The sequence below is a fragment of the Terrapene carolina genome, unplaced genomic scaffold (genome assembly GCF_002925995.2).
Source record: "Terrapene carolina triunguis isolate 2854851 unplaced genomic scaffold, T_m_triunguis-2.0 Scaffold131, whole genome shotgun sequence".
In the NCBI taxonomy this organism is placed as follows: domain Eukaryota; kingdom Metazoa; phylum Chordata; order Testudines; family Emydidae; genus Terrapene; species Terrapene triunguis.
Window position 1 is genome coordinate 26,683,247 of NW_020664482.1, and position 24,740 is coordinate 26,707,986.

The window sequence follows — 24,740 nt, forward strand, 5'->3', positions numbered from 1 at the left end:
GAATTGGTTTTTTTTAAAAAAAAATTGTCTGGGTATTTGTTCTGCTTTGAGCAGGGAGTTGGACTAGATGATCTCCTGAGGTCCCTTCCAACCCTGATATTCTATGATTGCTTCATGAATTGATTTACAGTGTGTGCTGTGAATTGGTTTATAAACAGAGAAATAGGGAGACTTGAAAAAAATGGAATCCTTATACAAAGGTACAAAATAGACTGTTCTTTTCTTCGTATTCCCTGGATGTGTCAAAGTCCTACTAGATATAACAGGAATCTCTCTCAAGCTCACTTCAATAAATGAATAATTAACAAATAGAAAATAAACCTTTTCTTGCAGCAAAATACTGTTAGGAATGGCCCCCTGTTCCTTCCAGGGAACAAAACTGGTTGTGGAATTGTAATCCATCATTTTCCCATTTGCTAAACAGAAATATTCTGCAGTCATTCCTTTGCTATTCTGGGGCTGTGCTCCTTCATAGTTATGGTTTTCCTGTGGCTTTGACAGCATCTGCAGTGGTGTAAAGGTGACCAGAACTGAGCAGCCCTAAACAGTGTCAGACTGTAGCTATCCCCCAAGGTCGTCATCTCTCCTCTGTACTGGCAAATGTACCCCGAATACATGGATTTATCACAGGCCAAGGGAACTTTTTTGTGTGGAGGCAGCACGACAGTGCTTTGTTCCAACTCTTTCAAGTCTGCCACTTCGCCCAGCTCTTTCAAACAGAGGTGCTTCTCTCCAATGAACTGCAATACTTGCTTCACTTGACAAATGACTGATCAAATATAGGTGTAGACTTAAATTGTGAATAAATCCATTTACAAGATGGTCTTGTCAGGCTTTTTGCCTGCTGAAATCTGGGTTTTTCTTGCTTCAATGAAATCAGCTGTTGCAGAGTAAAACTCAGAATCATTAGTTTAGGGCAGGAGTCGGCAACCTCTGGCACGCGGCTCGCCAGGGTAAATACCCTGGCGGGCCGGGCCAGTTTATTTACCTGCCACGTCCACAGGTTCGGCTGATCGCGGCACCCACTGGCTGCAGTTCGCCGTCCCAGGCCAATGGGGGTGGCAGGAAGCGGCGCGGGCCGAGGGATGTGCTGGCCGCGGCTTCCCGCCGCCCCCATTGGCCTGGAGTGGCGAACCGCGGCCAGTGGGAGCCGCGATCAGCTGAACCTGCGGACACGGCAGGTAAACAAACTGGCCCCACCCACCAGGGTGCTTACCCTAGCGAGCTGCATGCCAGAGATTGCCTACCCCTGGTTTAGGGTCTTGCTAGTAGTCAAATGAGGGGCTGGTATTTTCATAGTGAATAGCTCTCAAACGTAATGTTTGTCTATGCATGTGTTATGTTAAAAGCTTAAGGTGTCTTAACCAGTTTTTAGTATGTATATCATTTTAATTTCACTCTGTGTGTGAGTGTGTGTATTCATCACAGGAATGAGATTATAGTAGATTACCAAACCATAAAAAATGCTCTGGAGAAGTATGAAGTTTTTTTTTTTTTTTAAGTGAATTAGAGAACAGGCTATTTAAACATCATCCTGGAGCACAGTAACAAAGGGTCCTTGTGCTCCCAAAACTCTCATTAACTTGAGTGAGTGTTCTGAATGGACTAGGAATGAAGAATTGGTGGGACCCTCGCTTGTAATGTTTTTAATGCAGATTTTGATTTCCAAAGGTTCCAATTTCATAATAACAGTAGTTTGCTTAGCATCCAACTATTTTTAAATAAGACCTAATGTAAGGGTATTTCGTTCATTAGAATGGAAAATGAAAGATAAATTAATGTGGTTAAATTATTCCTTTCAACACTGTCTTAGGAACATGAGCAACAAGTGTAGGATCTCCTCTAAGTTCTGTAATTCTAGATATTTTGCAGAATGAATGGCACACTGAAAAGCAGAAGCAGTGGTGTTTTTCAGATCAGGCAACTACGTGTTTTAATGGGGAAGAAAAGTAAAATCACCTAGATAGGAAATACTAAGGAAAAACATGGCTTTTGTGAGAGCAGTATTGTCAGCAGTCATAAACTGTGAGTCTGGCTTAAAAATGGAGATTAAAAAAGCATAATAAATCACTTTTCATTCTGTTCTGCCCAGTGACTGTTTGATTGTTTCGGCAAAGACCACTGCCCCCACTTTGTGATAATTTAAATTGACTATTCATCCTTCAGGAGCATACACAAATGCAGGCTTTCCTCATGGCTACTTCAGATGGGGACTTCAGTTACTGTCATTTTTCCTCTTCCCATCAATTTTCTGTGTCCAACTTGCATGCAACATTCACTCAGCCCCCACCTTTACTCCAGCTTCACCTTCCGCTTTCCCCCCCATGACTGTCCCACAATCTCCCTCCCACCTTATATTTCTCTTACCTCCTCAGTCTCTGTGCTCCTGCCCCACATTTATCTCTCCTCAGCCTCCCTCTTCCACTCCATGTTTTCACGGCCACCCCATCGCTTTAGTATCTCTCTTCAGTCTCTACTGTCTCTACCTTTCCACACCCATTCCCATGCATCCTCTGGGTTGGGAAAGTGTAAACATGTCTTCACACTCGTTTTAGACAAGGACAGTTGTGTTTAAAATCATATTAGCAGGTTGTGCTTAACCATGACATCTAACACGATTTAAAACATGACAGCCATTGACTATACTAAGTCCAACAATTTCAAAAGTGACAGGTGATTTTGGGTGCCTCAATTTTTTGCATGTCCAACTTGAAACACCTGGAAAAAAGAGCTGATTTTCAGAGTGTATTTTCCCAGTGCCTCAGGGTTTTGTCTCCTGCGTGGTCCACATGTGGATATTAGGACTGTCATCTTTATTGAAGGAAACCTGTCTTTTGGCCTACTGAAAACAATAGGAGACTGTAGCCCTTTAGAATAAGTAAAAACTTGGTGCAGTGGTATATTGGTATAGCTAGGTGATTACATTGCTGTAGTATTTGAGCATCTGAAATCAAGAGAATCTGCTTCTTTTTTTTTAAAGCACATAAAATGATGTGATAACATAATGAAAGTTGGCAGCTCTGCAAAACTGTACCCAGCCATTGAGATGATCTCGATCAGGAATAATTCTGGCATTCATACAGTTGTGCAAACATCCTGTCACTGTGGTTGAAATGTTTGTTTTAGGAACTGAGAAGAAGGTGTTAACTGTTCTGATCAGACAGAGTAAAATGAGTTGGGTCCTGACAGCTTAGATTACACCCTAATACTCCACAGTGGCAAACCACCAACCACTCCAGCACCAGTCACTTGCTTTTGTTTAAGGGGAACTCTTATGGTCAGCTGCCTTGGAAATAGAACTGCTTCCTATCTCAAGAGGGGTGACTGACAGCAGTGCTGAGACTATTACTCTCTGACTACCTTCACCACCACACCTGACCTAGCCTAATAGACACTTTTCCCCCCTCCCAGCAGCTGCAATTTTTTAACCTTCATAGATAAGGCAAAAGAAATCAGAGTATTGTTGTTTTTGTATTGCAGTAACACCTGTGAGCCTCAGCCATGGACCAAGACTCTCTTGTGCTAGGTGCTGTACAAACACAGAATAAAGAGAGAGTCCCTGCCCTAAAGAGTTTACAATCTAAGTATAGGATGAGAGACAACAGGTGGATACAGACAGACATGGGAGCACAAGGAAACACTGAGACAATAGACAGGGAAGCAGACAGGTGTATCTCAGGCCTGGTCTACACTAACCCCCCCACTTCGGACTAAGGTACGCAAATTCAGCTACGTTAATAACGTAGCTGAATTCGAAGTACCTTAGTCCGAACTTACCGCGGTCCAGACGCGGCAAGAAGGCTCCCCCGTCGATGCTGCATACTCCGCTCGCCGAGCTGGAGTACCAGCGTCGACGGCGAGCACTTCCGGGATCGATCCGGGGCACTTCCGGGATCGATTTATCGCGTCTTAACCAGACGTGATAAATCGAACTCAGAACATCGATTGCTTACATCCGGACCCGGATGTAAGTGTAGACATACCCTCACAGACACATAATATGAATAAAATCTTCCCCTCAAGTATTGGAAACATGTCATCTTTATGGGCCAGGTACTGCAGGGTGCTGGGCACCTACAACTTCCATTGACTTCAATGGGTGATTCATAGCTGAACTTTGAAGTCAGTGGGAGCTGTAGGCATTTAGCACCTCTGCACGATTGTGCTGTCTATATGATTTACAGATCTAGTGAAGAGTATTGGATGCCTAATATAAAGAATGGTACTTAGGGACAATTGGAGGACATTTTATTATTTATATTGCATATCCTTGATGGCCCCAGGCAGGGATCAAGACCCCATTATGCTAGGCACTGTACAAAAGAGTTAAAGACAGTCCCGGTGCCAGAGAGCTCACAATCTAGGATTGTGACAAGATACTACTGGGGGGTAAACCGGCAAAGCAGGGTTTTGGGGTGATGAGGTAACCATACAGGTGGGCATGATTGCATAAACCAGAGGTAGCAGTTTGTCACAATCTTAAAAGCCTCCAGATGGTAGAGATTTGTTGTCATTTATGGCAGAGGTAGGTTTTAACAGGAGGTTGGTAAGAGGGTAGGGTGGTGGCTTTGTGAATTTTTACTGAAAGATTTTAAAGTTCTCCAATTAGGGTCTGTTTATATTCGTTCTTGTTGAAGATGAAGGAACTGAGGCTATTGGAAATTATCTAGATCCGTTTTTGTAAGCTGTTAATGGCTAAGCCTATGAAGAATCCAGGGTTTTTTGTTTTTGTTAAAGTAAGCAAATGCCCTGATCTTCCACCCAGGCCAGTACAGTGCATTAGGTACTCTTCTCAGCCCACAGTTATAAAGACCACTCTCCTATTCATGGTTGGCATTTGTCAAGATTCCCTTCAGAACAGAGGTGGCTAAACTACGGCCCGGGTGTCACATCCAGCCCTCCAGATGTTTTAATGCGGCCCTCGAGCTCCCACTGGGGAGTGGGGTCGGGGGCTAGCCCCGCTCCAGTGCTCCAGCCGGGAGCAGGGTTGGGGGCTTGCCCCGCTCCGCACGGCTCCTGGAAGCAGCGGCATATCCCCCCTCCGGCTCCTACGGGTAGGGCACCCAGGGGGCTCCGCATGCTGCCCCTGCCCCAAGCGCCACCCCTGCAGCTCCCATTGGCCAGGAAACGCGGCCAATGGGAGCTGCAGAGGCGGCGCCTGCAGACGGGGCAGCATGCAGAGCTGCCTGGCCACGCCTCCGTGTAGGAGCCGGAGGGGGGGACATTGCCGCTGCTTCTGGGAGCTGCTTGAGGTAGGCGCTGCCTGGAGCCTGCACCCGTGACCCCGTCCTGCGCCCCAACCCCTGCCCTAGCCCTGATTCCTCTCCCGCCCTCCAAACCCCTCGGTCCCAGCCCAGAGCACCCTCCTGCACCCCCAACCCCTCCACGCCAGAGCCCACACCCCCAGCCAGAGCCCTCACCCACTCCTACACCCCAACCCCTATTTCGTGAGCATTCGTGGCCCGCCATAAAATTTCCATACCCAGATGTGGCCCTTGCCCACCCCTGCTTTAGAACATTTATGGAGAAAGTGCATCACTTGAAAACTTTTTTTTAGGCCTTTATAACTTGGCTGAGAAGAATCTCCTCTCTGCCTCCCTTTTTCCCCTTACATTATCTTCTAGAGGCAGATGCGAGCCTGTTGAAAAATGCTTTTGTGCTTAGCCTATAATGTGAACTACTTCCACCAGGTGGTATTAACCTGTCCATTTTATTTATTTTTTAGCAGTGATTTTTCAGCTAATGCACAGCAACATTCTCATATTTAGTCTTTGCATCCGGATTTTAATCCTGTCTATGAACTACTCCACTGACTCAATATTCTGAGCCATAATTATTGCTTTCGATCTTGCAGTCTCCAGGCAAGCTGCTCTCCTGATGAAGTCAGGGTAACATTATTGCCTTCTTCAAGACTACCGCAGTGGGCGCCCTAACACTAAGCCCTCTGATGATTTTAAAGTGATGTTATAAATAAACTGTTGGGATTTTTAAATGATATCTAGCTAAACATAGAACTGCACCATATTATGGATGGACATACAATGAATTTTAATGGCTACAAAGGAACCACTAAAATCTGAGTAAATAGATGCATTAGAATTGTCTAGATATGAATTTACACAACAGAGTTCAATGGCATCTTTTGAGATGCTGTATTCTGATGGCTAGACGGCTATATATTTCGGTGGTAGCTATTTTCCCTTTAAATACCTCAGAAACTCAACCCTGTGCGCTTAAAGGGTCAAACTTTTACTCCCCAAAGCAAACTATAAAATGTACAAACCCTGCTCTAAAGTAAATGGTCTAATAGGCATTATGTTCTGATCTGAGATCTTACAGTCAGCTAGGGTTTGTGGCTGTTGCTTTCTTTTTAAACGTCCTATTGCAAGCCGGGGAGCTCAGCTACCATATTTGGAGCTCATATGCCTGTCCACTGACCTCATATCTGCTTGTTTGAGGGTTTGTGTGTTTTTACTTGTCCATATATGGAAAGGCTGCTTGTGGAGTCTGGTATCTGACCTGAATTAGAAGTAATTCAACATCTATATGGAGTTCAGCTTTTGTCAGGATGCACTAATTAGGCTAAAGTCAGGACTTCAGCTGCTTTCACTGGGAAGGAGGCGGTCTGAAGAAAGCAAATTTACTGTTGAATCCTGCTTTTTCATTATAAACCATACCTACCCTTGCAAACAATCTCCTTCATCCTGGTGTAGTCATAAAGAAGCAAACCAGAGCGTAAACAGAAGACGTCTCTCGATTAGGAAACTAATATTTTATGAATGACAATAATCAAAGCCAACTTTCATGTGAAGCCATCAAAATCTTTTGCAGTAGAGATCCCTGTTTCCACTTGGTGTCATGTGGGAGCATAGAGGAGGCACTGGATTGAATGTGAATGGGTCTTGTTCACTCCATACACTTCCTTTAAGGTTTTCCCTTGAAATGAAGGTGGGGATGAAAAGCCCAGCTCTGATTAAATCACAACAGACAGACGGAAAAAATAATTGTGAAAAGTAGTGGAAGTTTGTAACCCTCTTCCCCCACCACATACATGGACGTGCTCCCATTGCTTGTGTGGATGCAATATCAGTATATTTCCTGGGAATAAGGACTATTGTAGAATACTTGAACAATGATGATAAACATGGTGGGTAAAATCCTGGCTTCACTGAAGTCCATGGAAAACTTCCACTGATTTCCCTAAGGCCAGGATTTCACCGAGTAGCTGATGTGTAGCACCGCTCATTCTAATGTGTGTCACAAAGCCCTTCCCAATTGACACCTTTATAGCACTGCTGAAACTTGGCCAACTCTGGAGTGGAGGGACAGCAGCCTGTCATCACACTGCACAGAAGTGGTGGGAGGAGAGGTTTTAGGCCAGAAACAATTGAGCAAGCCTCATATCTTATGGAAATTGCCAAGAGGTCTTCAGTGTAACCGCTGAGCAAACAGGACCCCTGTGTTGTAGGGTCTTAGCTGAAAGATCCACACATAGTAAGCTGTATGGCCCTCAGTTTGTCTGTTTCAGAAGGATGAAAGACTGAGTCAGTCCTTCTGGAACTTGAACCTATGATTCCCATGGGTGTATGTATTTTAAGTCAGAGGTTTGCACCATGAACTACTTCCTCCAGCAAACTTAACTGTAGTTAATAAACGACAGCTACCTGGATAATCGTTAGACATATAGGTATGGCCTCCGCAAGACCACTGACCTCCCTTTGTCTTTGAACAGATATAATTGACTAAAATGTGAAATAAAAAAGTCATTCTCAGTGTAACCTCCTAATTTAAGTATATGCCTTGGTATATTGGTGCATACATCTTTTACAGTAAGAATCTCTTCTAGCTCAAGAGCCAGAGGGAATATTTTGGTTGTCCGTTTGTGTTTAGAATACTCACGTGTGTACATGTACAATGCCTTTTAAAGTATGTCTTGTAAACCATATGGGGAGCCAAACCGAGTAATTTCTTTGAAAGAGACTCAACTCTTGGTGTAACAGGCAAGGGGCTTAATCAGGCTTGCTGGGAAACAACTCTTCACTATAGGCAATGATTGTTAAATCACTCTGCATTATGTGATGGTGTGGCGTATATCTTGAGTCTCCAACTTTTGAAGTACAGAAGAAAAATGGGTTTTGAATTTTCTGAGCTTATGGCCCTTTGAAAGCCTTGTTTGATTTACATTCCAGTAATCCTCCATGTTGACTCAAACACACGTGTGTTGAATACAATACAAATATCTAGCATTTGGATTCAGCTCTTCTTTGGACAATATTTGATTTCTCTGAGGGACTATTCTGATTCCTGTCTGTAATCCCTGGAGTGTTAGAAACAATAGGTTACAATTTTGTAGGGCTCCATTTATTTTCAAGGGAATTAAGAGGAAATTCAAATGATACCTGCTTTTGAAGGATGGGTGTGACATACCTGTGCCTACAGATATAGCAGTGGGCTGCACACATGCACCATTTACTCCTGAGGGAATTCTGCGCCAAAAAAATAAAAATTATGCGCACAATATTTTAAAATTCTTCAAATTTTATTTATCAATAAATGTGGCTCCAGCATGGCAGTGGGAGCACAGGCCACTGGCTGCATTGAGGTGGGAGATCACCCTAACTCCCTCACATCCTCCCGGTACAGGAACTCGGCAGGAAGGCTGCACCCGACCCTGACACAGTGCAAGGGCTGGGCCTACCCCAGAAACACCCGGGGGCCCTGCCTCTGCACCAGGTGTGAGCAGGCAGGCTCAGCTCAGCAGGATCCAAGTGTGGAGGGGCTTAGTGTGGGGTGAGAGGTTTCTGTGTGGGGCAGTCTGGGTGCGGGTGGCTCAGTGGTAGATTTGGATGCACAGGAGTTCGTTGTTGGGTTCCGGGTGCAGGGGCAATAGGACTCTGCAGGGGATCCAGGTGAAGGTGGGGCGGGGTCTGATGGCCACTCACTGCTGTATGTGAAATGGTTTGGTGAGTGGAGAGAAGTCGCAGCGTTCTTCCTAGAGGGCAGGTGTCCACAATACACAAGTTACCATCACATTTGGAACACTAATAGGCAGCCTCATCAGAGGAGTTGCAGATTCAGTGGACATAGAGACTAAACTGCTCTGCCTCCACTAGAAGTTGTCCCTCTACTACAGGGCTTGCAGCACCATGCTGGGCACTAGGGAATGTTTGAGTAGCAGTTACCCACATTTTACCTTTTCTGTGCAGGATCTGGTCTCCTGGGTTGTCATTGTGGCACTTTGTACTAATGTACACCAAAAAGAATATGAAGGGGGAGTGAGAGATGTACAATGGACTCTTTCTCTTAAAGGCAGTAACCAGGCCTAGAGAGAGAATTTGTAACAGCACTGAGTGACCTGCACCCTTGGACTGGCACAGATAGATTGCTCTGCCTTTGAGCTCCTATTTGATCACCGACTGGTTTATTTCCCTCTCTCCCTTCGCACATCTTTTATTGTAGATCAAAAAACAGCAGCAAGATGTGTTAGGCTTCTTGGAAGTCAACAAGATTGAATTTGAAGAAAAAGATATTGCAGCCAATGAGGAGAACCGGAAATGGATGAGAGAGAATGTCCCGGAAGAGAGCCGACCAGTGAGTGGAAACCCATTGCCCCCTCGAATCTTCAATGATAGCCGATATCTTGGGGTAAGAAACCATTTTAAGCTTCTCCTTGGCCTCCTCTTTCTGACTTTCCTAGACTTTATACTGCTGCCAACTACAATATTGCTCTGATGATGGCATATGCCAGATGCAACAGAAAAGGGCATAGGCTATCAATTGTGTGGTGACTGTGAGAGGTGGCTTTTTGTCTATGAAGAGAAAGGGAATTTCCTTGTAACTAAGTCAAAATTTGAACCTAAATCTTCAGTATACTAACTAAGCTTGCATATTAAACTATGTGCCATGTGGCTCTCAAACAGAACATGAAAAACTTCCTGCACTGTGTTGCATGAAATGATTAATAACTGAGGGACTGATGGTTGAGACAGAGCTAGTAATGAAGAGGTGCATGTATCTAGTAACTAACTATTGACATATATATGGCTAACTCTTTTGTAGAAACAACGAGGAGTCCTTGGGGCACCTAAGCCCTGGTCTACACTACAGGGTTAGGTCGAATTTAGCCGCGTTAGGTCAATTTTATAATGAATGAGTCTACACAAGCAACCCCATTCCGTCGACCTAAAGGGCTCTTAAAATCAACTTCTGTACTCCTCCCCGGCAAGGGTAGTAGAGCTAAAATCGACCTTGCTGGGTTGAATTTGGGGTAGTGCGGATGCAAATCTACGGTATGGGCCTCCGGGAGCTATCCCATAGTGCTGCATTGTGACCGCTCTGGACAGCACTTTGAACTCCGATGCACTAGCCAGTACACAGGAAAAGCCCCGGGAACTTTTGAATTTCATTTCCTGCTTGGTCAGCGTGGCGAACTCAGCAGCACAGGTGACCATGCAGTCCCCCCAGAATCGTAGAGTGTAGAATGTTTCTATGCTACCCCTATCATCTCCGTCCCTGAGGTTATCACAGATTAGAAGGCGAAAAAACTGCACTCGCGATGACGTTTTCTGAGTTCATCCAGTCCTCCCGCACTGGTAGGGCACAGCTTAATGCATGGAGTCTCTGTCTGAGGGATTAGAGTAAATGCCCAAATAAATTCATTAGTCTCTAAGGTGCCACAAGGACTCCTCGTTGTTTTTGCTGATACGGACTAACACGGCTACCCCTCTGAAATATTTTTTGTAGAGCTCTCCTATAACATTCATAATAGTATTCAATTATATACAGTGTCACCTTCTTTCCTACAGCACTCCAGAGCCCATGTGTATACCTGCAGGGTCATTTCACAGATGTCCTTTACCAATTAAATGCAGCCACCTTTACATTGCAGAGCTGTAGCTGTCAAATGAAGCATGACAATGTTACACAGTGGTTTAGCACAGGGAATGAAGAAAACTGTGCAACTGTAATGACGGGATGCCTCTCTATCATACGTTTTTCTAGGGCACCCATCACCATAGAATCGGAGTTCCATATACAGTAATAAGGATTAGCACAGAATTATAGAGTAGTTGATAATAGACTGTTCTTTGCTTCTCCCTGGTTTGGTGGCATTTGCTTATATTGTATTTTGTTGTAATTTGTTGGTGTGACGGGTTGGATCACAGAAACCCCCTTGGGGCTGCCAACTGATGTGCGAAGACTACTTCTGCTTCTGCTCCTGCTTTCCTGCCCTGTCAGCTTGAGACTCCAGAGCCCTGCCTGGTTTGAGCCAGACCCACTAGCCTGCTGCAAACCCAGACCCAGGTCTGAACCACATTCCCTAACAGCTGTAGGCTTAATTGAAAACAGCTTAAGAAGTGTTCCTGTCTTTAACACTCAGATGCTGAACTCCCAGTGGGGTCCAAACCCCAAGTAAATCAGTTTTACCCTGTATAAAGCTTTTAAGGGTAAACTCATAAATTGTTCTCCCTCTATCACACTGATAGAGAGGTATGCACAGCTGTTTGCCCCCCCCCTCCCCCCAGGTATTAATACATACCTTGGGTTAATTAATAAGTAAAAAATGATTTTATTAAATACAGAAAGTACGACTTAAGTGGTTCCAAGTAGTAACAGACAGAATAAAGTGAATTACCAAGCAAAATAAAATAAAACACAGTTTTTAAAACACATGAGCCTAATACAGTAAGAAAACTGAATACAGATAAAACCTCACCCTCAGTGGTGTTCCAGTAAGCTTCCTTTTACAGACTAGTCTCCTTCTAGTCTGGGTCCAGCAATCACTCATATCCCCTGTAGTTACTGTCCTTTGTTCTAGTTTCTTTAAGGTAGCCTCTCCACTCCCCATCTTTTGAGCCAGCTGAAGACAAAATGGAGGGGTCTCCCAGGGGTTTAAATAGACTTTCTCTTGTGGGTGGATACCCCCTCTTCTCTCCTATGCAAAGTCCAGCTCCAAGATGGAGTTTTGGAGTCACATGGGTAAGTCACATGTCCATGCATGACTCAGAACTTACAGGTTCAAATGCTGCCTTGAACGTCATCAAGTAGACTTCTTATGTGGATTGGAGCCTTCCAAGATCCCTTAAGTGCTTCTTGATTGGGCACTTAACTTGCACATTTCTTTCTTAAGAAGCTGACCAAATGCTTTGCTAAGGCTACTTAGAAATCAAGCAAGTACACAGCCAATATTCATAACTTCGAACACAAAAATGAGACATGCATACAAATAGGATGAATAGATTCAATAGATCATAACCTTTACGTAGATATGTTACATGGTATATGTAGCATAAAACATATTCCTATTATGTCATATATACATTCATAAGCATATTTCCATAAAGTCTTATGGGGTGCAATGTCACAGTTGGGTACTGAGCAAAGGTTTTTTCAGGACACTGAGTCTGTCAGTGTCCTCTGCAAATGACCAGCTGAGCGTTCTGTTCTCTCTCTTCTGGTAAGTTGCCCATAGTTGAGCTTTGGATCTGCCACAGGAGCACAGCCATGCTGAGTCCAGTTTGGTCTTTAGCTGCCAGAACCTTGGAGAGAAGGACTGAAGAAAAGTGTGCTATATGTAGCTTGAAGAGAGCAAGAGTGAGCCTGAAACAACAAGGGAGAAGGCGTTACTGGCAACTACATGGATTGCTCTAGAAAAAATATTAAGTAAAAAACAAAACCCCAAGAGAATAGGAGGAGATTCCCCTCCAGGCTAGAATGAAATTAAAGCCCTCAGCCATCTCTTCCTTAACCTTTTAATTGCTAGTCCTCCTGAATAACTGGTGGCCTGGATCCTAAAACCTCAGGGATATCACAACATGAGTTTTTCCTCTTTCATCACTTCTGTGGCAGGCAATGGAAATACTACATTAGAGGGACTCTCTGGCTGGGAGCGCCCAAACTGACAGGGGTGTGTGTGCTACATTGAAGTTGTACAGTGTTTGATACATGGAAGGGCCCTGACACTTGAGGCTCTCAAGTTTTGTAATGCAATGAGAAGTCTGGGAACTATGGACCTGCTCCTTCAAGGTGCTGAGCTCTCCTGGAACTGTTGAGTGCCCTCAGCTCCCACTGAGCGAGATGAGTTCACTTGGCACCTTACAGTATAGGCCCCTATGTTCTCCAGGAGAAATGATTTCAAATATCATTGAGTATAGGACTAAGCTGAAGATCCCAGAGACTGCTCCTCCTTACAAGGAGATTTTTAAAGCTTTGTAGCACAGCCGTGCAAAGCAGTTATGTGTATGTGTCCTTCTTCTTAGTTCATTACTAATTAGATTTTAGAGGCACCTGCTGATGTAGCGTTCGGTGTATGTGAATGCAGCAGATCAAGAAGAAAGTGGTATGTTATCCAGAGAGGCTTTGGCATTGCTGCATTCCTCAGTAGTCCTATATTTAGGGACATAGGACTGGAAGGGACTGCGTGGGTCATCACTTCCCATCCCGCTCCTATCGCAGGCAACACAGTCGTATAAACACCTTCATAAATGTATCAAGCTCCATCTTAAAACTAGGTTGATTCTTTATCCTCACTATTCTCTTTGGGAGGCTGTTCCAGAACCTCACTCCTCTGATGGTTAGAAACCTTTTTCTAAAGTCCAGCCTAAATTTATTCATGGTCAGTTTATACTCATTTGTTCTCATGCCAATGTTGTCCTTTAGCTTAAATAAGCTCCTCTTCTTCCCTAGTGTTTACCCCCCTGATGTATTTATAGAGAACCGTTGTATTCTCTCTCAGCCTTCATTTTGCTGGGTCAAACAAGTCAAGCTCTCCATTCCCCTGATCATCCTAGTAGCTTTCTTTGACCCTGTTCTACTTTGAATTCATCTTTCTTGAACATGGGTGACCAGAATTGTAGATAGTTTTCCAGATGAGGGCTTACCAGTGACCTGTGCAATGGCATTAATTCTTGCCTATCACTACTGAAAATAGCTTGCCTGGTACATCCTAGGATTGCATCACACTGCTTGTTCATAGTCATTCTGTGGTCAACTAATATACCCAGGTCTTTCTCCTACTCTATCATTTCCAACTGATGAGCACCCAGCTTATATTAGAAGTTCTTATTAGTCCCTAAGTGCATGGCCTTGTACTTTGTACTATTAAATTTCATCCTATTTCTGTTACTCCAGCGCTCAAAGGTCTTCCTGTATAATATTCCAATCCTCCTCTGTGTTGACAACACCTCCCAACTTTTTGTCATCTGCAGATTTCATTAGCACACGTTTACTTTTTGTGCCATGATCATTCCTGAAAATATTAAATAAGATCAGTCTCAAGACTGATCCTTGAGGAACCCCAGTAGTACTACCTCCAGCCCGATAGTTCTCTCTTCAACACAACCCATTTTTGTTTCCCATTTACCCAATTACTTACTTGACAATTCTTGTACTAATCCCCAGCTTCACTAATGATTTCCCATATTAAATGCTTTACTGAAGTCCAGATAAATGAGATCTGCTGCATTTCTCTTATCTAAATGATTTAATGGATCAAGTGGCAGAGAGGCAGATTTTCCTAACCATCATACAGGAGATTTTTGGTACTCTAATCTATTGGTCTAGAGTATGGTTCCCATAGGTTCTAATCCTGCCAGGTGATGAGATCCCCAACTTCCATTGACGTTAATGGGAGATGAAGCTACTTGCTCAGGCCCTAATAGGCTAAGATAGATGTCATTTCTTTTTATGTGTAAAGAATCATCAGCTGGAGGAGGAATGCCAAGAGAGCAGCACTCTTTGCTGCAAAAATTCTCATGAGTGATGATTCAACTTGGCAGTTATTAAGAAAGATGCCATCAGCTTGGAAAGCTGGATCCAAATCACAGGAATTCAGCTTGCAGGAACTTAAATTATACATGGACCCCCACCTTTCTATTTTTATCAGTTCCACTGTAAACATGAATTGGTACCTGCTTGTTTTACCTGGGGATGCATGTTCTGTGTGTACACGTGCAACATGCACAGCAGAGAGAATCATAGAATATCAGGGTTGGAAGGGACCTCAGGAGGTCATCTAGTCCAACCCCCTGCTCAAAGCAGGACCAATCCCCAACTAAATCATCCCAGCCAGGACTTTGTCAAGCCTGACCTAATTATTTTTGTTGCCCTCCGCTGTACTCTTTCCAATTTTTCCACATCCTTCTTGTAGTGTGGGGCCCAAAACTGGACACACTACTCCAGATGAGGCCTCACCAATGTCGAATAGAGGGGAATGATCATGTCCCTCAATCTGCTGGCAATGCTCCTACTTATACAGCCCAAAATTCTATTAGCCTTCAAGGGCACATTGTCAACTCGTATCCAGCTTCTCGTCCACTGTAACCCCTAGGTCCTTTTCTGCAGAACTGCTACCTAGCCATTCGGTCCCTAGTCTGTAGCAGTGCATGGGCTTCTTCCGTCCTAACTGCAGGACTCTGCACTTGTCCTTGTTGAACCTAAACAGATTTCTTTTGGCCCAATCCTCTAATTTGTCTAGGTCCCTCTGTATGCTATCTTTACCCTCCAGCATATCTACCACTCCTCCCAGTATATAGTGTCATCTGCAAACTTGCTGAGGGTGCAATCCATGCCATCCTCCAGATCATTAATGAAGATATTGAACAAAACCGGCCCCAGGACCGACCCTTGGGGCACTCCGCTTGATACCGGCTGCCAACTAGACATGGAGCCATTGATCACTACCCGTTGAGCCTGACGATCTAGCCAGATTTCTATTCACCTTATGGTCCATTCATCAGCCCATACTACTGGCAAGAATACTGTGAGAGACCATATCAAAAGCTTTGCTAAAGTCAAGGAATAACACATCCTCTGCTTTGCCTCATCCACAGAGCCATTATCTTGTCATAGAAGGCAATTAGGTTAGTCAGGCATGACATGCCCTTGGTGAATCCATGCTAACTGTTCCTGATCACTTTCCTCTCCTCTGAGTGCTTCAGAATTGATTCCTTGAGGACCTGCTCCATGATTTTTCCAGGGACTAAGATGAGGCTGACTGGCCTGTAGTTCCCCGGATCCTCCTCCTTCCCTTTTTTAAAGATGGGCACTCTGTTAGCCTTTTTCTAGTCATCCGGGACCTCCCCGGATCACCATGAATTTTCAAAGATAATGGCCAATGGCTCTGCAATCACATCCGCCAACTCCTTTAGCACCCTCGGATGCAGTGCATCCGGCCCCATGGACTTGTGCTCGTCCAGCTTTTCTAAATAGTCCCGAACCACTTCTTTCTCCACAGGAGGTCACTTCCTCCCCATGCTGTGCTGCCCAGTGCAGTAGTCTGGGAGCTGACCTTGTTTGTGAAGACAAAGGCAAAAAAAGCATCGAGACACATCTTCTGTCACTAGGTTGCCTCCCTGGTTCAGTAAGAGGCCCACACTTTTTCCTTGACTTTCTTCTTGTTGCTAACATACCTGAAGAAACCCTTCTTGTTACTCTTAACATCCCTTGCTAGCTACAACTCCAAATGCGATATGGCCTTCCTGATTTCACTCCTGCCTGCCTGAACAATATTTTTATACACCTCTCTGGTCATTTGTCCAATCTTCCACTTCTTGTAAGCTGCTTTTTTGTGTTTAAGATCAGCAAGGATTTCACTGTTTAGTAAATATGGCAGACAACCAGCTTGGCTATTCTTACTACACATCGGGATGGTTTGTTCCTGCAACCTCAATAAGGATTCTTTAAAATACAGCCAGCTCTCCTGGACTCCTTTCCCCCTCATATTGTTCTCCCAGGGGAGTCTGCTCATCAGTTCCCTGAGGGAGTCAAAGTCTGCTTTTCTGAAGTCTAGGGTCCGTATTCTGCTGCTCTCCTTTCTTCCTTGTGTCAGGATCCTGAACTCAACCATCTCATAGTCACTGCCTCCCAGGTTCCCATCCACTTTTGCTTCCCCTACTAATTCTTCCCGGTTTGTAAGCAGCAGGTCAGGAAGAGCTCTGCCCCTAGTTGGTTCCTCCAGCACTTGCACCAGGAAATTGTCCCCTACACTTTCCAAAAACTTCCTGGATTGTCTGTGCACCGCTGTATTGCTCTCCCAGCAGATATCAGGGTGACTGAAGTCTCCCATGAGAACCAGGGCTTGTGATCTAGTAACTTCTGTTAGTTGCCAGAAGAAAGCCTCGTCCACCTCATTCCCCCCTGGTCTGGTGGTCTATAGCAGACTCCCACCACGACATCACCCTTGTTCACACTTCTAAACTGCGATTATAAACTCTATGCATCAATAACTTGCCATGCAAGGGTCACCCTCTTCTGTAGCTGACAGGGTTGCTTTCCTAGTAGTTGTGCTAGGAATCAGGTTGCTGGACCATGCAGAAGCAGGATAGTCAAAACACTTGTTATCAAATGACTCCAGCGTGTATTAGCCTAAGGGCTTCAGGGAGGATTTAACAAATCTGTACACATTATTTAAAAAACTAAAACCTGAAAGTTACATTTTCAAATTTAAGAACAATCGAACATCTCCGATCTCCAGTTCACACAAACTGGCAGTTCCTTGTTTTGCCCTCTCTTCCCAACTGCCACAGAGCCTCACGGGATATTGCTCCTGCCCACAGCATTCCCCTGCAGATTCCAGTCTACAGCATTCTGATTGAGCTCATTTCTCATGCTTCTGCCTGTAGATGGAGGGGCGTGTGAAACAGCCTGCCCTCAATGGCAGCTCCCTCACTAACTTCAACCCACAACTCAGCATTCTCCATATTACTGGCATTCCACAGCTAGATGGTTCGCCAGGATTCTTGCATCAAAAGCATGCCCATCAGACGCAGAGAAAACCAGTGTTACAGCTTCAGTGAAAAGGGGGAGAAAGGGTAGGAAAAAAGCCTACATTAGGTCTGTAATGTGACTTTGGAAATCGGAGCTAGGGATGTGTGTGGTAATCGAAATGACGGGTGGCTTATGCAAGCCTTCTAAGCGTGATTAGCCAGTGTTTCGCAACTGTTTGTCAAAACCAGTTTCATTGTGTAGCTCTTTCCACACTTATCAGAGCCATGAGCATAGTCTCTGTGCTCAGGGCAGACTTGCATTCTCTGTGTTAGAAAACATACAGAAAGCAGGGTGTGTGTGGTGGTGGTTTCTCCCTCATTCTCCACCTCCCCTTTCCTCCCGAGAAGTGGCTGTGTATGTTAGTGCTGCAGTTCTGTAACTTTAATTGAGCACCAAACATTATGAAGCAGAGACCTCTAGTGTTTACTGGGCTAGTGCATTAACTGAGCTTACCTCAAAGCAGTGTGTAAAGGCAGATGTTGGCCTTTAGAGTGAGGAAAACCACTTGCTTTTGTGCATTCACATACACAAAAGTATTGAAAACAATGCCAGTGTAATAGCAAGGCTGTGACTTGAGGATTAGTAACATGAAGAAGTGTAGCTTTTCATTTTCAGATAATAGGTTTGAATCTGACTCAGATTAGTAGCAACACTTTGACATCTCCCCTGATGAAACAAGTTAGGGGGCTCAGCTCTGTCCTTGTGGAGAGGCGTCCATGCCACAGCATTTGCTGCCTCCATCTGGCGCAATTACCAGCAATAACAGCAGAGACCAAGGACTGAATTTCCATGAATGTGGTGCTTCCCAGCAGGGCCGGCTCCAGGCACCAGCTTACCAAGCAGGTGCTTGGGGCCACCACTTCGGAGAGGGGCGGCACATCCAGCTGTTCAGCGGCAATTTGGCGGAGGGTCCCTCACTCCTGCTCAGAGCGAAGGACCTCCCGCCGAATTGCCGCCGCAGATCGCGATCGCGGCTTTTTTGTTTGTTTGTTTTTGTTTGGCTGCTTGGGGCGGCCAAAACCCTGGAGCCGGCCCTGCTTCCCAGTCAAAGTCGAGGCATACTGGTGAAGCTGTCACTGCTTGTGGTTTACCTGTTGCCATCCTGGCCCCTTTCTCAAGTACTAAATTTTAAATTTACGGATACCAGAATTAGTGCTAGAAATATGAATTGACCTCTGAATTGTGCTTTAGGCCACATAAGTCCTGAAAAGTTTTAGTTTGCTCAGTGTGGGCTTCGGGAGAGGTGTATTGAACTAATACTTTATTATTTTTGGATGGCTCATAATCTCTCTCTCTCTCTCTCTCTCTCTCTTCCCCCCTCCATGAAGGATTATGAAGCTTTCTTCGAAGCTAGAGAGAATAATGCAGTGTATGCTTTTTTAGGCTTGACTGCTCCTCCTGGTTCAAAGGTAGGTGGTATTCTGTATTGTTTCAGACTAACGTATACAACTTGTATTTACACTCTTGTAACAGGGTGGCTGACCCTGTTTATAGGCTAGAGGCCCCGGGGCGGGGCGGGGGCAGCAAATCCTAGTTACTAGGGCTGTCGATTAATCACAGTTAACTCACGCAATTAACTCAAAGAAATTAATCACAATTAAAAAAATTAATCATGATTAATCACAGTTTAATCGCGCTGTTAAACAATAAAATCACAGTTTTAATATTTAAATATTTTGGGATTTTTTTGGATGTTTGGATGTTTTTTATGTTTTCAAATATATTGACTTCAATTACAACACAAAATACAAAATGTACAGTGCTCACTGTATATTATTTTTATTACAAATATTTGCACTGTAAAAATGATAAACAAAAGAAATAGTATTTTTCAATTCACCTCATATTTTTCAATTCACCTCACTATAGTGCCATCGCTTTTATCGTGAAAGTGCAATTTACAAATGTAGATTATTTTTTGTTATATAATTGCATTCAAAAACAAAACAATGTAAAACTTTTAGACCCTAGAAGTCCACTCAGTCCTACTTCTTGTTCAGCCAACGGCCAAAACAAACAAGTTTGTTTACGTTTATGGGAGATAATGCTTCCCTCTTCTTATTTACAATGTCACCAATAAGTGAGAACAGGTATTTGCATGGGACTTTTGTAGTCGGCATTGCAAGGTATTTACGTGCCAGATATGCTAAACATTCATATGCCCCTTCATGCTTCGGCCACCATTCCAGAGGACGTGCTTCCATGCTGATGACGCTCGTTAAAAAAAGAATGCGTTAATTACATTTGTGACTGAACTCCTTGGGGGAGAATTCTGTGTCACCTTGTGGCGGGGTGATGACTCACCGGCACGGCGCTTCCTGCTGGTCGTCTAGGGAATTAGCTCTTCCCAGCCCGGAGCGCCCTCTGCAGGCCAGTGTCCCGCCTGCCGCTGGCCCCATGTCCCTCCCAGACCCCAGTGCCCCTCTGTCAGGGTCCTGCCCCCAGCAGTAACCCGCAATTTGGGTCTCCCCACCCCGGGGAACCCCCAACTTCCTATCCCCATCTTGCCTCAGTGGCTACTGCCAGTCATCATCTAGCCCCCGCTCCCTGGGGCAGACTGCAGTCTGTAAACCACTCATCATTGCCAAGGGGGGTTGGACCAGCTGCCTCTGTCTATATCTGGACTGCCCCTCTGCAGCCCCAGTACCTTTGTGGGCCCTTAACTCGGCCTGCAGCCTGGGGCTTTGCTAGGCTGGAGCTCCCCAGCTCCCTCTGCCCTTCCCCAGCACTGCTCCACCCTAGGTAACCACCTCAGCTTCCCAGGCAGCCAGGTCCTTCTCTCACTGAAGCTAGAGAGAGAGAGTGTCTTTTTCTGGCCCACAGCCCTCTTATAAGGGCCAGCTGGGCCCTGATTGCACTGGCTATAGCTATGGCTGCTTTCCCAATCAGCCTAGCTTCTCCGCCACAGCCCTCTCCATGGCTGCTTTAACCCCTTCAGGGCCGGAACGGGGTGACAACCCCGCTACACCCCTGCTCTGTTTTACCCACATTCTGCCATATATTTCATGTTATAGCAGTCTCGGGTGATGACCCAGCACGTTTGTTTTAAGAACACTTCCACTGTAGATTTGACAAAAGAAGGTACTAATGTGAGACTTCTAATGATAGATACAGCATTTGACCCAAGGTTTAAGAATCTGAAGTACCTTCCAAAATCTGAGAGGGACGAATTGTGTAGCATGCTTTTAGATGTCTTAAAAGAGCAACATTCTGATGCGGAAACTACAGAACCTGAACCACCAAAAAAGAAAATCAATCTTTTGCTGGTGGCATCTGACTCAGATGATGAAAATGAACATGCATTGGTCTGCCTTGTTTTGAATCGTTATCGAGCAGAACCCATTATAGCATGGATGCGTGTCCTCTGGAAAGGTGGTTGAAGCATGAAGGGACGTCTGAATCTTTAGCGCATCTGGCATTAGGGTGACCAGACGTCCCGATTTTATCGGGACTGTCCCGATATTTACTTGTTTGTCCCGTGTCCCGACCAATGTTTGGTCGAGATACTGGACAAAGAAGCAATTTTTGCCCTCCGCTCCGGCTCGCGCCCCACCTCCCGCCCCAACTCCTCTCCCTCCTTCCCCCATTGGATAGCTCCCCAAATCCCCACCCTGGCCCCGCCTCTTCCCCACGCACGCCGCTTGCGCGCCGATCAGCTGTATGGCGGCGGCGCAAGGGCTGGAGGGAGGCCAGACACCAGCGTGTGTGGCGCAGCCGCCATGAAGATTAAGAAGGTGGTGCGGTGCAGCAGCTGCGCATGGAGGCCAGTGGAGGAGGGATGTGTGGAGGGGGGATGGAGGGAGGAGGGTCGGGCAGTCCTCGCTCCGAGTCCTCGCCACTCTCTTGGTGCGGCGGCTGTGGGGGGTCCGGGGTGCGGGCGCTGTAACCCGAAACCTCCTGCCCATGAGTGGAGCGGAGGCGGCGGGGGAAGAAGGAAGTGGCTCGGCAGTTCCACACACACCAAGGGGGGAGCGCTCCGGTTTGTTCACTGGAGCTTATGGCAGCTACAGGGTGGGGAGGGGGGGGTCTGTGCCTCCTTTGCGGGGCTCTCCCGTCCCCAGGTGGGTTCTCGCTGCCCCATGCTCCTGCGGCCTTCACGGCCCCAGCCCCCGGGACTTTGCCTCCTGCACCAGCCTTTGTGTGCGGAGGAGGGACAAGCCCGTGCCGGGAGGGAGGCTGGCTTTTAGGGCAGAGAAGCAGCCGAGCGCTGCATCTCTGATTGCAGAGCCGGGGGCCCAGCCAGCGGCTGCAGAGGGTTGCGGCGGGGGGGCGTGCTCTGGCAGCTTTTTTTTTTTTTTTTTTGCTCCGCCCCCTGGCATCCCGATATTTCATCTTTGGCATCTGGTCACCCTATCTGGCATGTAAATATCTTCTGACGCTGGCTATGACCGTGCCATGCGAACGTCTGTTCTCACTTTCAGGTGACGTAAACAAGAAGGGGGCAGGATTATCTCCTTAAATGTAAACAAACTTGTTTGTCTGAGCGATTGACTGAACAAGAAGTAGGACTGAGTGGACTTGTAGGCTCTAAAGTTTTACATTTTTACTTTTGAATGCAGGTTTTTTGTACCTAATTCTACATTTTTAAGTTCAACTTTCATGATAAAGAGATTTGACTACAGTACTTGTAATGGGGGAATTGAAAAATACTATTTTGTTTTTTGTTTTTTTTACATTGCAATTATTTGTAATAAAAAATAAATAGAAAGTGAGCACTGTACATTTTGTATTCTGTTGTAAGTGAAATCAATATATTTGAAAATGTAGAAAACATCCAAAAATATTTAATTAAATGGTGGTATTATTGTTTAACAGCATGATTAGTCATTTATTTGCACAATTAATCGTGATTAATTTTTTTAATCACTTGACAGCCCTACTAATTACTAAATAGGCATACTTCAGAAGGGATGAGATGATTCCCTTGTAAAGTGCAGCAGGAAGCTGCAGGGAGTGGGGAGTGTTTGAGGAGGCAGAACTGAAGAAAGCTATGGCAGAGGAAATGCAATGAGCTAGAAGCTCTTGCAGGAAACCCTTTGCTAGTGGGGAAAAGTTTGGGCCTGGAAGTCAGAGGGCTAGGGAGAGCAGACTCTAGAGAAGTATGGGGAGTTGCCCCAGCAATGAAGGACTGGGCGTGGCTTGCTAAAGCAGGAAAGTTCCTGAGACACCTGGGGAGTTTTGAGACAGTACCTAAGAGAGGAGGTGCTGTACTTAGTTTAAGGCTATGGATAGACTTTTTGTATCCGTTTATTTTGAATGTCATGCCCATGAAACCAGACCCTAAGGAGGGGTATTTCTGAACAGACAGAATCCTTTTGTGAGTCATTGAGGGGAAACTGAGGCAGACTACCTGTAGTGTGTAGCAACCTACAGGTCACAAAGGGGTGCTTGCGAAGCAGCAAGCCTGTTCATAGCTCTCTTGTCCTTGTCCAGTCACAACAGGTAATATCATGTTTTGTGTTGTGGTTGCTGTGTGTATGTATTCCAGTGGATCTGACATTCACTTTCTAAAGAGTTTTGCTTTGAGCATGGGCGTTACTGCTCCATTTATTTGGAGGATGCAGCATTCACCAAAAGGCTTGTCTCCTCTCCCCCCCCCCCCCCCCCACCTCTACCTTGAGACCAGGATGATTCAGTGTGCAGACTTGTTACTGTAATAGTTGACATTGGTTTTGTAACTTCACGGTGGCCCCAATCCTGATTCCATTTAAGTTAATGGCAAAGCCCGTGTTCACTGAAATAGGAGCTAGATCAGGCCCTGCATTAGTATTTGATGTCTCTTGACTTTGGACAGTGTCTTCTGTACAGACCCATAGGCAGACACAATCCCTGCTCAGAGGAACTTCCATTCTAGTACATTTCACTAGAAATCCTGGGAAAAAGAAATTGAAAGAGAGGCCCCCCCCCCAAAAAAAAGAAAGAAAGAAAAATTCAAATAAACAAGACACTAAGATTTTGCAATGGAACATGTCTTGAATATGCTGCTCAGGTTTTTTGCAACCGATTTGCCATAGATAGATCAATCTTAGAATGTTCTTTTCTTCCACACCCTCCATTACCTGAAGCTGTGTCTTTTCTGTACCATTTATAAAGTGGGTTGCTGTAATACAGATCCACCAAACTGAATTCTTCCCTTGATTTTGATGCGATAGGACATGAATGCTTTATGCATTTTACTGGAGGTCATTAGGATCCCTGAGTCACTGTTAAGGTTTTCAGTACCAGCCCTTTTGTTCACATGGATAAACTTTATTTATTTAAGAATTAGGAGGCGACTTGAAACGCTCCATTCTGCATACATTTCATCCAGACACCTGAGCTAAGATAGTCTGTGAACAGTTAGTATTAACAGGTGCAGTTGCAGGTCAGGTTAAGGCTCAAATTCTGGGGGCCAGATTAATCTCCTGAGGTTACTCCATTGATATCAGTGGAGTTACACTAGTGATGAATATGGCCCATTCTTTCTGTGTCTCAGATCTACAAAGTTCCAGAGTAACAAAAGACAGTGGTACATGCCCATATTAATGTTTAATGGGGTCAAAAGGCCAATTGCACACAATGCAATACTTATTTAAATTCCTTAGGGATATTTTAAATGCACCCATGTCAGGTTTTGGGAGCATCTGCAGAATATTGAACAGAATCTGTACAAATTGGACAAATGCACAAAAACTAGCCCCAATCACTCATACCTGCAATCACTTTTTGCTCATGCAAAAAAATCTCTGGGGGCAAATCCTAGACTCCAGCCTTCCAGGCATTGAGGTCCCTGCGTGCAGTGCAACCATTTCTACCACGTAGGAGGGCCCGATTTATAGAGCAAAGACTTTGGCTTTGTGAGCGATGTCATTCACAGAGCTTTTGGGAGCAGGCCAGACCAGGAGCTGCTGCAGTAGGAGCTGTGGAGCAGCCCCACAGCTGTGGCAAGAGAATTCCTACCCACCCACATACACACCATGTGCTCAGGATTCTCT

General features: G+C 45.2%; 1 protein-coding gene across 1 annotated transcript in view; it reads left to right on the forward strand.

Annotated features, from left to right (window-relative positions):
* The window catches only part of SH3BGRL (SH3 domain binding glutamate rich protein like), a 62,473-nt gene that overhangs the window by 31,733 nt on the left and 6,000 nt on the right, over positions 1 to 24,740 (forward strand). The window contains exons 2-3 of the mRNA XM_024212991.2: positions 9,460 to 9,645; positions 19,095 to 19,175. Of these exons, the coding sequence (XP_024068759.1) occupies positions 9,460 to 9,645; positions 19,095 to 19,175 (267 nt within the window). The remainder of the gene's footprint in view (positions 1 to 9,459; positions 9,646 to 19,094; positions 19,176 to 24,740) is intronic.